General features: G+C 46.2%; 1 protein-coding gene, 1 long non-coding RNA gene and 1 other non-coding gene across 3 annotated transcripts; 2 read left to right on the forward strand and 1 right to left on the reverse strand.

The window, feature by feature from the left end:
• Positions 1-506: 506 nt before the first annotated feature.
• LOC146376969 (uncharacterized) lies at positions 507-5758 on the forward strand. The gene is made up of 4 exons (XR_014801830.1): positions 507-644; positions 4319-4449; positions 4895-4957; positions 5218-5758. It is a non-coding gene; the product is annotated as an uncharacterized LOC146376969 (long non-coding RNA).
• On the forward strand, positions 5006-5117 carry LOC146376970 (small nucleolar RNA SNORD89). Its single transcript, XR_014801888.1, has one exon. It is a non-coding gene; the product is annotated as a small nucleolar RNA SNORD89 (small nucleolar RNA).
• A 4182-nt stretch (positions 5759-9940) lies between the features above and the next one.
• LOC146376971 (uncharacterized) lies at positions 9941-11591 on the reverse strand. The gene is made up of 2 exons (XM_084946741.1): positions 11458-11591; positions 9941-11102 (listed from the first exon to the last, which is right to left on the reverse strand). Exon 2 carries the CDS (start codon positions 11091-11093, stop codon positions 10215-10217), a length of 879 nt encoding a protein of 292 aa, XP_084802867.1. The 5' UTR covers positions 11094-11102; positions 11458-11591; the 3' UTR covers positions 9941-10214.
• Between the last annotated feature and the right edge of the window lie 1357 nt (positions 11592-12948).

A 12948-nucleotide genomic window follows, 5' to 3' on the forward strand; every position in this document is an offset into this window, starting at 1 on the left:
AGTTACAGCGCAGATGTGAACATCTATGATTGTTGGGAGCAGGTCTGATTGCACAGTCTGACAGCTGCAGGGAGGAAGGACCTGCGGAAACGTTCCTTCATGCATCGAGGATGCAGCAGTCTGTCACTGAAGGAGCTCTGCAGTTCAGCAACATTTACATGCATGGGCTGGGAGACTCTGTCCATCAGAGATGGTATTTTGGCCAGAGTCCTTCTGTCTCCCACCACCTGCACTGGGTCCAGGGTGCATCCCAGAACAGAGCTGGGAACAGAGCATTTTAGATCAAAATGTGAGTTTGTGCCCGGAGCACAGCGGGCGTACGCTCCCCGTGGTGCGTCACATCTCCCAACCCTGTCCAGTGGGCTGGATTCTGGCCCCCGAGCCTTATGTTTGGCTTGTCTGAGGGCTGCAGTTCACACTCCGCGCCAGCCGGTGGCGGTAACGCACCGTGTCGTTGTTTTCCATCCACCAATAAATTTCGAGCAGCCGGGGTGGTGGACGCTGATTGGTCGGCGGACCGGACTCGAGGCTTCTTATCAGATCAGTCTTCAATAATCAGTCATGATCCGAGCTCCACGTGCGCCTGAGACGTGGACCGGGACCCGACGGGACGCTCCACGCGGACGTGTCCGCAGGGCGACCAGGTGAGCCGTAGGGTTCCCAGGACCCACTTCCGGTGTTTCTGTGTGTTTTATTTCTCTGCTCGTGTTGGTGAATATTCTGCAGTCGATTTAAATGATGTAAGTCAGGACATGCGTGACGTCATTCACAGACTCGGCGCTACATCATAAATAATCCTTCCGGTCGCTTTAGTGTCGTTGTGTAAGTGTCGTGTTTATGTCTCAGTGACCGTGCGTGGATCTACAACAGCTGCTGTGCGGCTCCACCTGTGGCCCACGGTCACCGCGTCCCACCCTGCTGTCACATAGTGCAGAGCAGGGCAGATAAAATATTTATCACGATATACATTTGAAAATGTGCGATAACGATATAACTGACGATATAATTGACACTGGACAAAATACTTTACAACTCCACAACTTTATTAGTGCAAAAACCATCAATGTATATTCACTTAATCAAGCAGCTGTTTTTTATTTGCATTAAAGTTATATAAAAATGTAACAGTGCAAATTCCTCGCTGACAGTTTAACGAAAAGGCATTTCCAGTGGAAACCGGCCGACATATCCTCAGCATAACCATGTATAATATCCAGAAGACTTAAAAAGAGGTTATACACACACAATACGGTAATAGACCCTGTGCACGAGAAAATGCTAACTTCCTGGTTTGAGACCGGATGTGGGGTTGTGCATTTCCGGTAGCTTTACTTTGCGGTCAATCGCTACTGCGAAGATATCATGTCCAAAACTCGAAAACGGAAAGATCGCGTTAAGTTACAAAGAGCAGAAGGTGGGAACACTCACCGCTGTTGTGTCATAAAAAATCTAATGATCAATTTTGACGTTTAAAGAGTTTAGATCGATCAGTTGTTTACATCACTCAACACAAGCAGAACTGCATCACTGCAGCAGAAGACACATCATCCACATTCAGAAGCACATCTCTGTATAGTGACTGGTCTCATGATTTAAACAGGCAAATGTTCAGCATTCAAACTACAGGTGAAGAATAGTCAAACCAGATGTTTCCCCGTTATGTCGAGATCAGCTAGTCAAGTACACACCTACACAGCATGTTAACAAACCGTGAAAAAAGCCACACAAAAAATGAATGATTGCTGGTAAGGGTTTCTATACATTGGTATGTACGAAGGGTATGTTGTGACTTACCTTCAAAATTACAGTGGTCCCTCGCTATAACGCGGTTCACCTTTCACCTCGCTGTTTCACAGATTTTTTTTTAGTGCAAGTTTGCATGCTTATTTTTTACGTCACATTGTGTCCTGCGTCCTGATCGCTGCAGACGATCTCCTCCGTGACGTCTCTCCTGTACAGTACAGAATCGCTGCATCGATCGCAAGCAGTGTGACTCTGCAGTGCAGTACTGTATGTCCACGATGTCCACCAAATGTTTTGCACCGTCAAAAAATAAAATTGGCTACTTGATTTCACCTATCGCTGGTTATTTTTAGAACATAACACCCGCGATAAACGAGGGACAGCTGAGAAATATAACATTTGAATCCCTTTTCTCTTTTGCTCTGAGGCTCGGGGGAAAAATATCGACAAGTCGATGAACATCATTTACAGATATATTGGGTAAATGCCCAAGACATCTATAGAAATGTAAATCGCCGCTTGATTCATTCATTTGCTTAACTTGTTTTGAACCATAAACAAGGCGCGAATACGACACCGGAAACAAAGCTCCCCACAGGAGTTTCCGCACCGGAAGTAGCATATGCTAACGTGCACATAGTCTATATTATTTTGAAGCACAGTACGTATCATTCTGCAAGGCTCCACCTACGGTAGCCGTAATGCTCCGACAATCCATCAAGTGGTGCGGCTTCGTAGCTTAGCAAAGTCGCACTGAAACATCTGACAGATTTTCGAGCGCCGTGTACATAAAATTGTTTCGAGGTCAGTAAACACAACCAGAGTTCATACATAAGGCACACGGGATTATAAGCTGCACTGTCGATTTTTCAGATTTTAAGTGTGCCGTATTTTCCAAACAACACGGTAATAACGACGGCCCGCTAGCATGCGCTACCAAAAACTGTGCTTTGTTGGTTATCTGACGGACGAAAGCTAAACCAGTTCCACACCAGTGAAGCTGCAGCATTTTTACAAATGCATGTGCGGGCGATCGTGGCTCAAGAGTTGGGCGTTCGCCTTGTAATCGGAAGGTTGCCGGTTCGAGCCCCGGCTTGGACAGTCTCGGTCGTTGTGTCCTTGGGCAAGACACTTCCCCGTTGCCTACTGGTGGTGGTCAGAGGGCCTGGTGGCGCCAGTGTCCGGCAGCCTCGCCTCTGTCAGTGCACCCCAGGGTGGCTGTGGCTACAATGTAGCTGCCATCACCAGTGTGTGAATGTGTGTGTGAATGGGTGGATGACTGGACATGTAAAGCGCTATATAAATACACTTACCATTTACAAACCAGTTCTGGTTCATCGTTTCATTCAACGATCCGCTTTCGCTCTTCTCACTCTGCGTCGCCGCCATGCTTTTTCCGCCGTGTGCGTATGAAAACACAGGCACTGCGCATGCGCTTTTTACCCATATTCTATCGCCATATTTCATGTTCTTATCGTTGCCCAACATTATACCGGTGTTACCGTGAGCGGTATGATATGGCCCAGCCCTACTGTCACAGTTCAGCGTTGTTTGTCCGTCGCTTCTCCCGCCCTGATCTCTGTTCTTCAGTCCAGCGTCAGTAATGGAAATGAACCAACGGGCTGTCCGGCTCACAGCGGGTAATCCGCCCGGTATGCCAGATTACCCGTCCGGTGCTGGGAGACAGACGGCTTGAGTGGAGGCTGACGGAGAGGCGAGTTTCCTGAAAGAGATCAGCCTTGCGATGTTACCGCACTTCACTGAGGCTCAGCCTTCAGCAGGTGTTTTGGAGACTGCTGATCAGAATTATTGATGGTTACAGATCTAAAAAGGACCCCGTGGGTCTCTGTGTCACAGTGTACTGTAATCCAGATGTGACAGTAGCGAAGGTGTCCAGCAGGTGTGGCTGTGGAGCTGCTGTAAAATAGTCAGATGTCTATTCATATTAATGTACAGAATTCACCTGCTTGCTGCTACTACTGCACATTCACCCAGTGTGTGTGTGTGTGTGTATATATATATATATATGTATATGTGTGTGTGTGTGTGTATATGTATGTATGTTCTTCCTCTACCCCCCCCCCCATTTTTGCACATGTCGAGGAGCGTGTCAGGCTACATTTCACTGTGTGTTATACTTGTATAACTATGCATGTGACAAATAAAGAACCTTGAACCTGTCAGGTGCAGTTCTGCCTCAGCGTCTCAGGCTTCGCCGTCACAAACACCAACACTGTAGCTCCCTAGCAACTGTAACCATGTTGTGGACTCAGCTAAACTACATTTATTGTTTTTTATTTGTTAATTTGATAAAATTCCTTTATGGACGTGTTTATTGTGTTCGAATATCTTTGCTGCGTTTCATAAATCTGGCGTTTGTCATAAATACAGTGATATTGGAAAAAAGACAAACGAATGAAAAGCCACTCTGGAAACCTGCTGAAGCTGAAACTCTAAATGAAGACTAGTAAGAAAATAAAGTGTAATAACTGTGAGGGGGCGGGGCTTTATTCATGTTTGAATGCCTTTGAGACTCCGAACGTTTAATTTCAGTTTTTCTTTGCTGACTCTGCAGACTGTAATGGAGGCTCCGGCCAGCAGGGGGCAGCAGGTGGTTTTACCTGAAGTCATTACAGCTGAAGTTCCGTGTCTGTGAATGATGCATGCTGGGAAAACGGACCGAGAGCCGCTGTGACATCGGCACAGGTGAGCAGGTGGGTGGGATTCTGGGACATGCTCAGACTGAGGTGTGTCACATGACCCTGCTGCTCTACAGGGTCCACCTCACTCAGCTGAGAGCAGGAAACGAAGCAAGAGCCGGGGAGTCTGCTCGTCCTCAGTGTTTACATGAAACCAATAATACGATTGTCAATAATCAATGAACCAATGTTTCTGACTCCTCTTAAATCTGACTTCTTTAAAGGGCCAGTTCACCCAAAAACACTAAAAACCTCCACCGTCAAATGTCGCTCTGCCTGGAAGTGATGTAATAAAAGGCCGACTGAAGCCCCTCCCACAGCAGTCTGTTCACAGAGGGGAGGGGCCGTGACAAAACCGGACTGAAGCGTACTCTGATCCAGGCGGCACGTGGCGTCCACGACTTCCACGGCGTCCACGGCTAGAATCTAATCATCAGTTTGTGTTCTTGCAGGTGGCTCTGCTCTCTGATTGGATCCTGAGCTGTGATGTCATCGGTGGCGCCTCAGCCACAAAGGTGAGGTTTGATGTGAGCGTGTGGTGATGTCACAGGGTGGGCGGGTCTTCTGGGAGATGATGTGAACAAAAGGCCGAATTGTAGCGCCCCCGCCAGGCAGTGTGTTCTCAGAGCGGGGCGCCGTGACAAAGACCGACCGAAGCGTTCGTCTGATCCCAGAACGTCACGTGACCAGACAGCTGACTGAGCAGGTTGGGTCACGTGACCGAAACAGTTTTATTCCCATGTTCAGCAAACGTCCTGTTTTTCTTCTTCTGCAGTTTCCTGACGGCGTCCTGTGTGAGCGCGGTGTCGGGATGGTCTGTGGCTGTGCCGCAGTAAAGAGGAGGAGTTCTGACCACGCCTCTCTGCGGTCTGTGAGCTCTGATCCAGACTCCCCCAGCTGTGTCGTTTAAGCCAGTTTGGGACAATTTGTTTTTAATTTGCTGTTTAAATATTTTTAAACAGCCAAATGCAGCAAATCTCACACTGATCAAAACTCTGCAAATTAATGTTCAGTATATTTATTTATTCATGGGAATAAAAAAAACTGGAAATAAATTATTAAATATATGAATGATTAAATTACAATTCTATTAATTTGATACACTTGTTCAAATTTAAATAGGATGGCGAGGAAATGATTAAGACGTAAACCTAAGGGGGGGCTAAATAAGTATAAATATAAATAAGTATATACGTCTGCCTACTGCTTTTCAAACAGCTGAATGGAATGATGTTATGGACTGTTGGTGAATGTATATGTTCGAAATAAAAATGAACTGAACATTGAATAAATTACTGATTTACAATTTAAATTCATGACACATTTAAAAGACTATTTAATGATGTGTTTGATTAATTTTGGGACTCCTGGCCCTCCATATTAAATGGTTATGGGAGACGCCCCCAAGGGTGGTGGAGAATGACCGAGCTAAGATCCTGTGGGACTTCCAGAGACAGACGGACAAAATGGTGGTGGCTAACCAACCGGACATAGTGGTGGTAGACAAACAGAAGAAGACGGTCGTAGTGATCGATGTAGCGGTTCCCAATGACAGCAACATCAGGAAGAAGGAACACGAGAAGCTGGAGAAATACCAAGGGCTCAGAGAAGAGCTCGAGAAGATGTGAAGGTGACGGTGGTCCCCGTGGTAATCGGAGCACTAGGTGCGGTGACTCCCAAGCTAGGCGAGTGGCTCCAGCAGATCCCAGGAACAACATCGGCGATCTCTGTCCAGAAGAGCGCAGTCCTGGGAACAGCTAAGATACTGCAGGACCCTCAAGCTCCCAGACCTCTGGTAGAGGACCGAGTTTGGAGCATAGACCGCCCGCAGGGGCGAGTGGGGAGTAATTATGTATATCTGTATCTCATATATACAGTGTTGGTCAAGTTACTTGAAAGAAGTAATTAGTTACTAATTATTAATTACTTCTTCAAGAATGTAATCCTGTTACTTTCTTGATTACTTTCAAAAGTAATTAGTTACGTTATTACTTAGTTACTTTTAAAAAACATGATACTCCACCTGAATATGTAATAAAGCAACAGACCCTTCAGCCCAGTTCTATTTATTCTGCATAATCATCATATAAAAAGTCTCTTTTTAAAACTTGTTTTAATCTGTTAACTTTATGCATCCAGCAAAAACTAAATGCTCTGACTGAAGAAACGTGTTTAACACTGAAACCTGTGTTCTGCATATTCCAGCATAAAATAAAATCATGTTTTTTGGAACCCGCTCTGTCAAACAGATGCAAGTAAAACAGAAGAAATGAATAAAATCAAAGACTCAGCAGCTCTTAAATGTATTGTCAGCTGTTTAGCAGGAGTGGGGCGGGTGGAGGTTTGCCCACAGCGGTCATGTCAGTGGGAGGATCTGTGGGTTTCTCTGTGAGTGTCACGTTCCCCTGGCAGCGTGCTCGCTGCTCGCTCAGATTAGAAGTTTAATTTTTTGCTGTAGAAAGAAGTTTTCTTCCCACACAGAGTGAACAGTGGACGCTGTTTCTGTTATTTTTACGGAATCAAACTCAAAGTAATGTGATTACTTCCACGCTTTAAACGCTGCATGGTCGTACATCAATGAGCCAGGCTGTCGTTCCCACATCCCTCAAATCATTCCTGTACCGAAGAAGTCGTCTCACTCCTGCTTTAACGACTACCGTCCGGTCGCACTCGCCTCCATCACTATTTTCAAAAAATGTAACATTTCTTTCCATTGTTTGCCAATGACATTCAAATATATTTTCCTTTGAACTTGAATGTCACAGATCCATTGCACACATTGTTTAATTGTCTTAATGATGTCAGAGTCTGGTAATCTCAAAACTCTCTCACTTTGAATGAGAGTAAAGCTGAAGTTATTGTCTTTGACAGCCATAAATCTACAGCCGTATCCCTCTGAACCAGCTAACTGATACCCTTGGCCCTCTGCTAGCTACCTCTCTAGAGACTCAGAGGGATTCTTGGATAGCTCCTTCAAATTAGAGAAACAAGTATCCACAGTGGTTAAATCAAGTTTCTATCAGCTACGTCAGATTTCTAAAGCCAAGCCTTTTCTTTCCCCCAAGGACCTTGAGAAGCTGATTCGTGCATTCATTACTTCGAGACTAGACTGCTGTAACTCCCTTTTTTTGGCCTCCGTCACTCCTCTCTCTACCGTTTGCATTAGTACAGAACGCTGCTGCACGCCTTTTATCAGCTGCCAGAATGCATGATCATATGACTCCGGTTTTAGCACTAAGATCCTCTAATCAGATGCTCTTAATGCAGCCTAAGTCTAGGCTGAAACAGAGGTGATTGTGCCTTTGCTATTGCAGCACCTAGACTGTGGAACAATCTTACTGCCATTCGCTCTTCTGAGTCTATTCAGTCTTTTATCTCACTTAAAGACTCTTCTTTTTACTTTGGCCTTGACTTAAGCTGGTTGATTATCATTTGTGCTATGTTTGTGTTGGAGATTATGTATGGGAATTTCAGGAGCAGGGCCACGCCTCCAAACACGCTCCTTCCGGTTGTCATCTATATAGGTGCCCCCAGTTCTGCAAGCGGTTCATTCTTGTTTACGTGCCCCTCCCTCCTTGTTCTCAATTCTTTAACTTCTTCACTCCTATTTAGCACACGGGGATCTGCCAGGCCCGGGAGCCGTCGCCAGTCCCCATCGAGGCCTTCCCGAAACCGCAGCTCAATCGATGTCAAAGCATTACCTACTAAAACGCTGTCAAACCTAAAATGAGGGCGTGGGCCCAGCGAGTGAAATGGTAAATTATTTTACTCGCTCTTAGTTTGTGAAGCACTTTGATCGACATTGTTGTTTTTAAATGTGCTATATAAATACATTTTGATTTGCTCGGATGAAGCTTTGAACGGTTAATCGAGACATTTCTTCCCTCCAACCTGGACCCGTTTCAGTTCACATACTGACTGCACACCATCACACAGCTCCAACCTTTTCATCAAGTTTGCAGCCGACACAGCTGTGGTAGGTCACATCAGCAACAACGATGAGGCCTACTACAGGACTGAAGTTAAACATCTGGCCAAGTGGTTCAGCAACAACAACCTGTCCCTGAATGTGGAGAAGACTAAGGAGATCATCACAGACTTCAGGAGAACTCACACTCTGCACACCCCACTAACCATCAATGGTGTTGCTGTGGAGGGTAGGCAGCACCAAGTTCCTGCACATCTCTCCTGGTCAGCAAAGCCCAACAGCGACTCTACTTCCTCTGCAAACTGAGGACAGCGAGAGCATCAACCTCCACTATGAGCAGCTTCTACAGAGGCACCGTGGAGAGCATCCTCACAGCTGCATCACTGTGTGGTGTGGCTCCTGGGTGCTGCTGGAAACAGCTACAACGGGTAGTGAGAGCAGCAGAGAGGATCGTGGGTACCTCTGTTCCCTCCCTCCAGGACATCTACTGCACCCGTCTCACCTGAAAGCTCTCTGCATCACAGGTGACTCCACCCATCCGTCCAACAGCTTCTTCAGTTTGCTGCCATCAGGAAGGAGACTGAAGAGCCTCGAGGCCAGAACCAGCAGACTGAGAGACAGCTTCATCCATCAGGCTGTCAGGATGCTGAACTCTCTCTCACACCAACTCCAGACCTGCATCCACCTCTCCCCTCTGAACCCCCTGGGCATACAAAACTCTGAACCTCCACCATCACCCTTTCACTGGCGGGGAGCAGATCGATCAAACCTTCGGCCGGTGGATCGGGTTGTCGCTGTCGTGGAAGTCTCTGACCCAGCTCCCCGCAAATAAGACCTGTATTTTGAAGGATTTCTTTTCTTCCCATGCATTGGATTTCCTCTGTCTAACTGAAACCTGCACATCACCCGGTGAGTTAAGCACCTTTTCTGAACTGCCAGCTGGCTGTGCATGTTTTAGTGCTCTGAGAGCTTCTTGTCGCAGCGGAGGGTTAGCTGCTGTTTTTAAAGCCCACTTCGACGTTAAGCAGCTATCCTCATCGACACGCTGCACCAGCTTTCAGCTCTGTTTCTGTGAACTCCCCTTTGCTGCTGTGTGCAGTAGTTTACCGGCCTCTTAGATATAATAAGGATTTTTTATCTGAGTGACTTCCTAGCTGACTGTGCATCACGATACGACCAGATCCTGCTGCTCAGTGATTTTAATATCCACCTGTGTTACCCAGAGAAGCTCCTGGGACTTAGTGAACTCTTTTAATCTCATTCAGCTTGTTAAGGGTGCCACAGTATCTTTGGTGTTATCATACGGGTTATCTGTCTGTAACTTACATGTCGAGGATGCTGTATTCTCTGACCAAGTTGTTCCTCGTAGTCCTGCTGTTAAACGGGTTCCACCTGTGCGACGCCGTCGTGCCTTCGGCTCAGATACTGCTGAGCATTTTTCTACACAGGACATATGGAGGCCCTCCTCATATGTCCTGTTTGATTGGTCACGATGAACCTGAGTCCAAAGAGGACGTATCTACTGCTGTGATTACTGCGAGGTTCAGTGTGAACTCAGGTTTCTGCTAAATGAAGTCATGTATTGATCCTGCTGAGCTCACCTTACTCTGCTAACAAGCAACAGATGAAGCTTTGACACACGACACAGAGAGATTTCAGATGCTAAACAGACTTTATTGAAAGAGAGACAATAAACAGAATAAAGTGATACAGAGCTAATCAATCAGATTGGTTGGAGGATCAATGATCGCTGGTGGAGACAAACCTCTGAGATCACAGTGATTGAACATCATTAAAGAAAAAAAACATCATCAGACCTCTGGGTTTCTGCTCAGTGAGCGTGCTCACTGATGATAGCACAGGTACACGGGAGCAGCTCTTGGGTTGCCTGTGTTGAGGTTTTCTGGGTTCACTTTGAGCCCGTCATTGTCATACGCCTGCTTAGCCGCTGGGTCGGCGAGCACGGTGACGGCCTTGATGGGAGCGCTGCCGCTGTCTTTCTTGTACCACAGGAACACCTCCTTTCCTTCGGTGCCCTCGTTCAGATCCTGGTTCACGATTTCATAGCCTTGGTCTTGGAGGCTCTTTTGCTTGACATCACTGGAGGAGATTTCCAGCTCACTGATGGCGTCCTTGGGGTCTGTGGTTTGACGGTACCAGATGAAGATGTAGGGCCCTCCTGCTCCCCTGTTGGTGTCTTCATCCACCCGGATGTAGCCATCATTGAAGTTGTCGTCATCTTCCTCAAATTTAGCAGTGGCCTTGATGTCACAGATGTAGGTGGGGTTCTCTCTCTTCAACCACAGATAGATCCAGTTTCCTCCAGCGCCATGGTTCAGGTCACAGGCCAGTCTCTCCCAGCCCAGTTTATACTTGTAGGGTTCATCTCCTGCTTGTACAGAGACATCGAGTTTCCTGATGGGAACATCGTACTTTAAGGAACCTTTGTAGTACCACAGGTAGACAGAGCCTCCACATGCTCCCTCGTTCAGGTTTTTGTCGATCTTTTTGAACCCTGCACTGGACAGACCCGTGGACATCTCATCGTTGAAGGAAATCTGAATCCTGGTAATTGCATGATCGCCTTTTTTGTACCAGAGGTAGACGAAGTTTCCCCCGGCTCCTTCGTTCAGATTAACAAAGATTTTCTTGAAGCCTTGTTCACGGAGCGCAAACTCATCGGCTTTGTTCAAAGACACTTGGAGCTCAGCGATGAAGGACATTATGGGTTCCTGCACCAAACAGAGTTGAACGAATCAAGAGTCAATCCAGATATAAAAAGGTTTTAACAAGGGGAATCAGGATAGTATGTAATAATGGCAACAGCGCCAACTAAGAAGCTCTTTAAAAGGAAAAAATGCCAACAGAACAATCTGCACACAATCACAGTATTCGTGTGTTTTTATGATATTACAGTCTTCACTCTGAGCCTGAAACCATTAAACTGAACCCAGAGGAACATATGGGAAAAAATAGCTTATTACCACCTTTAATTAATAAGATGATACTAAAGTGTTGGGAGATAATTTTCACCAGAGTAAAATAAAGAGTGAAATGAGGACGCCGAGTGAATGGTGGCAGACTTACGTGTGTGCAGACGTGGTCGGCTGGATGAGGTTTGCTGGACGGCTGCTGATCTCACACAGAAACATCCACATTTAAATACACAGCAGACATGTGATTATAGTCACAATATCAACACACGTGACTGATCGTCATCAAAAATCATGGGCAGCTATTAAGGATTGTAGTGGAATGACTGACGATGATTATTGTGAGTTATACTGAAAAGGAAAAATAACAAGCGTTAAATAAACAAAGAAGGGTTCAAACATTACTGATTATGTGTTTAAAGTTTTATGTGTTCATCATTTCTGTCTAATAAAACAGTCCAAGTTTGGGAAATGAGGAAATGAACAGAGTGGAAAGAAGTAGCGTGATCAGCACTGTGGCAGCACAGCTGATCCACTTTCAATTCTCACATGAGAAATGAAAGTGAAATAATAAAACAAATCAGTAGATTTGTTTTACTATGAAACAAATCTACTGAATTCATGTTTAACTGCAGTTTTTCTTTAGAATTGGACTTTCCTGATCTTGTTTCCTCCTTCATAAAGTCCACGTTGTCCATTTTGGGTAAGCAACATAAAGAAAGATAAAGATTTCTTTGCTCAGTGCTCTGGCATTGTAAAGTGAAGCTGGAGCAGGGCTAACGTTTCAGCAGACTAGCATACACAGAATAAAATGTGTGAGTATGAAAGTGTGACAGGCGGACTAGGCTGGTACAGAGTGTTGGACTCTGTACTGGTTTAGATCTTTGGATAGAAGGGAAGCACTGGGAGTAGTGGTCACCGGAAGCGGGTTTCTAAGAAGAGAGGAGAGCAGTGTTAATCCAAGGTTTTCATGCAGGTGGGAGCTGAAGGTTACTGCTGGTGAGGTGGGAATTCTGAACAAGGCCGAGAACATCTGGAGACAGCATTGTCAATACGTAGAACTACTAGATACTGCAACCAAAACACGGGGAGCCGATTTATCGCTGTGGGTAAGCAGATAATGTGCCAGCTGATGAACGTGTTCCTCTGTGAGCTGCAGCCGTCCCTGGCAGGCCCCGAGCAGCCGGGGAAACAGGACGGCTGGGTGACTGTGAGGCCCCAGGTGCACCACCAACCTGTTCATGTGTCTAGCTAGCCTAACGATTTCCGCCCAGTGGCTCTTACTCCAGTCATCTCGAAGTGTCACAAGAGGACTCCCAGCCACATTCAATCTCCACCAGTTTGCATACGGGAAGAACAGATAAACAGAAGATGCCATAGCCATAGCCCTCCATACAACCCTAACTCACTTTGAACAAAAGGATGGCTACGTCAGGCTTCTTTTTATTGATTTTAGCTCAGCTTTTAACACCATCGTCCCTGCCAGGCTGGTAACCAAACTACACGACCTCGGCCTCCTACACTCCTCCTGTCTCTGGATCAAGGACTTCCTCAGTGATCGCCCGCAGAGAGTCAAAGTAGGGACACATCTGTCCTCAGCACTCAGCCTCAACACCGGCTCCACTCAGGGATGTGTGCCGAGTCC

Source organism: Perissodus microlepis, chromosome 12 (assembly GCF_051167445.1).
Source record: "Perissodus microlepis isolate ML-2025 ecotype Zambia chromosome 12, ASM5116744v1, whole genome shotgun sequence".
NCBI classification, from domain to species: domain Eukaryota; kingdom Metazoa; phylum Chordata; class Actinopteri; order Cichliformes; family Cichlidae; genus Perissodus; species Perissodus microlepis.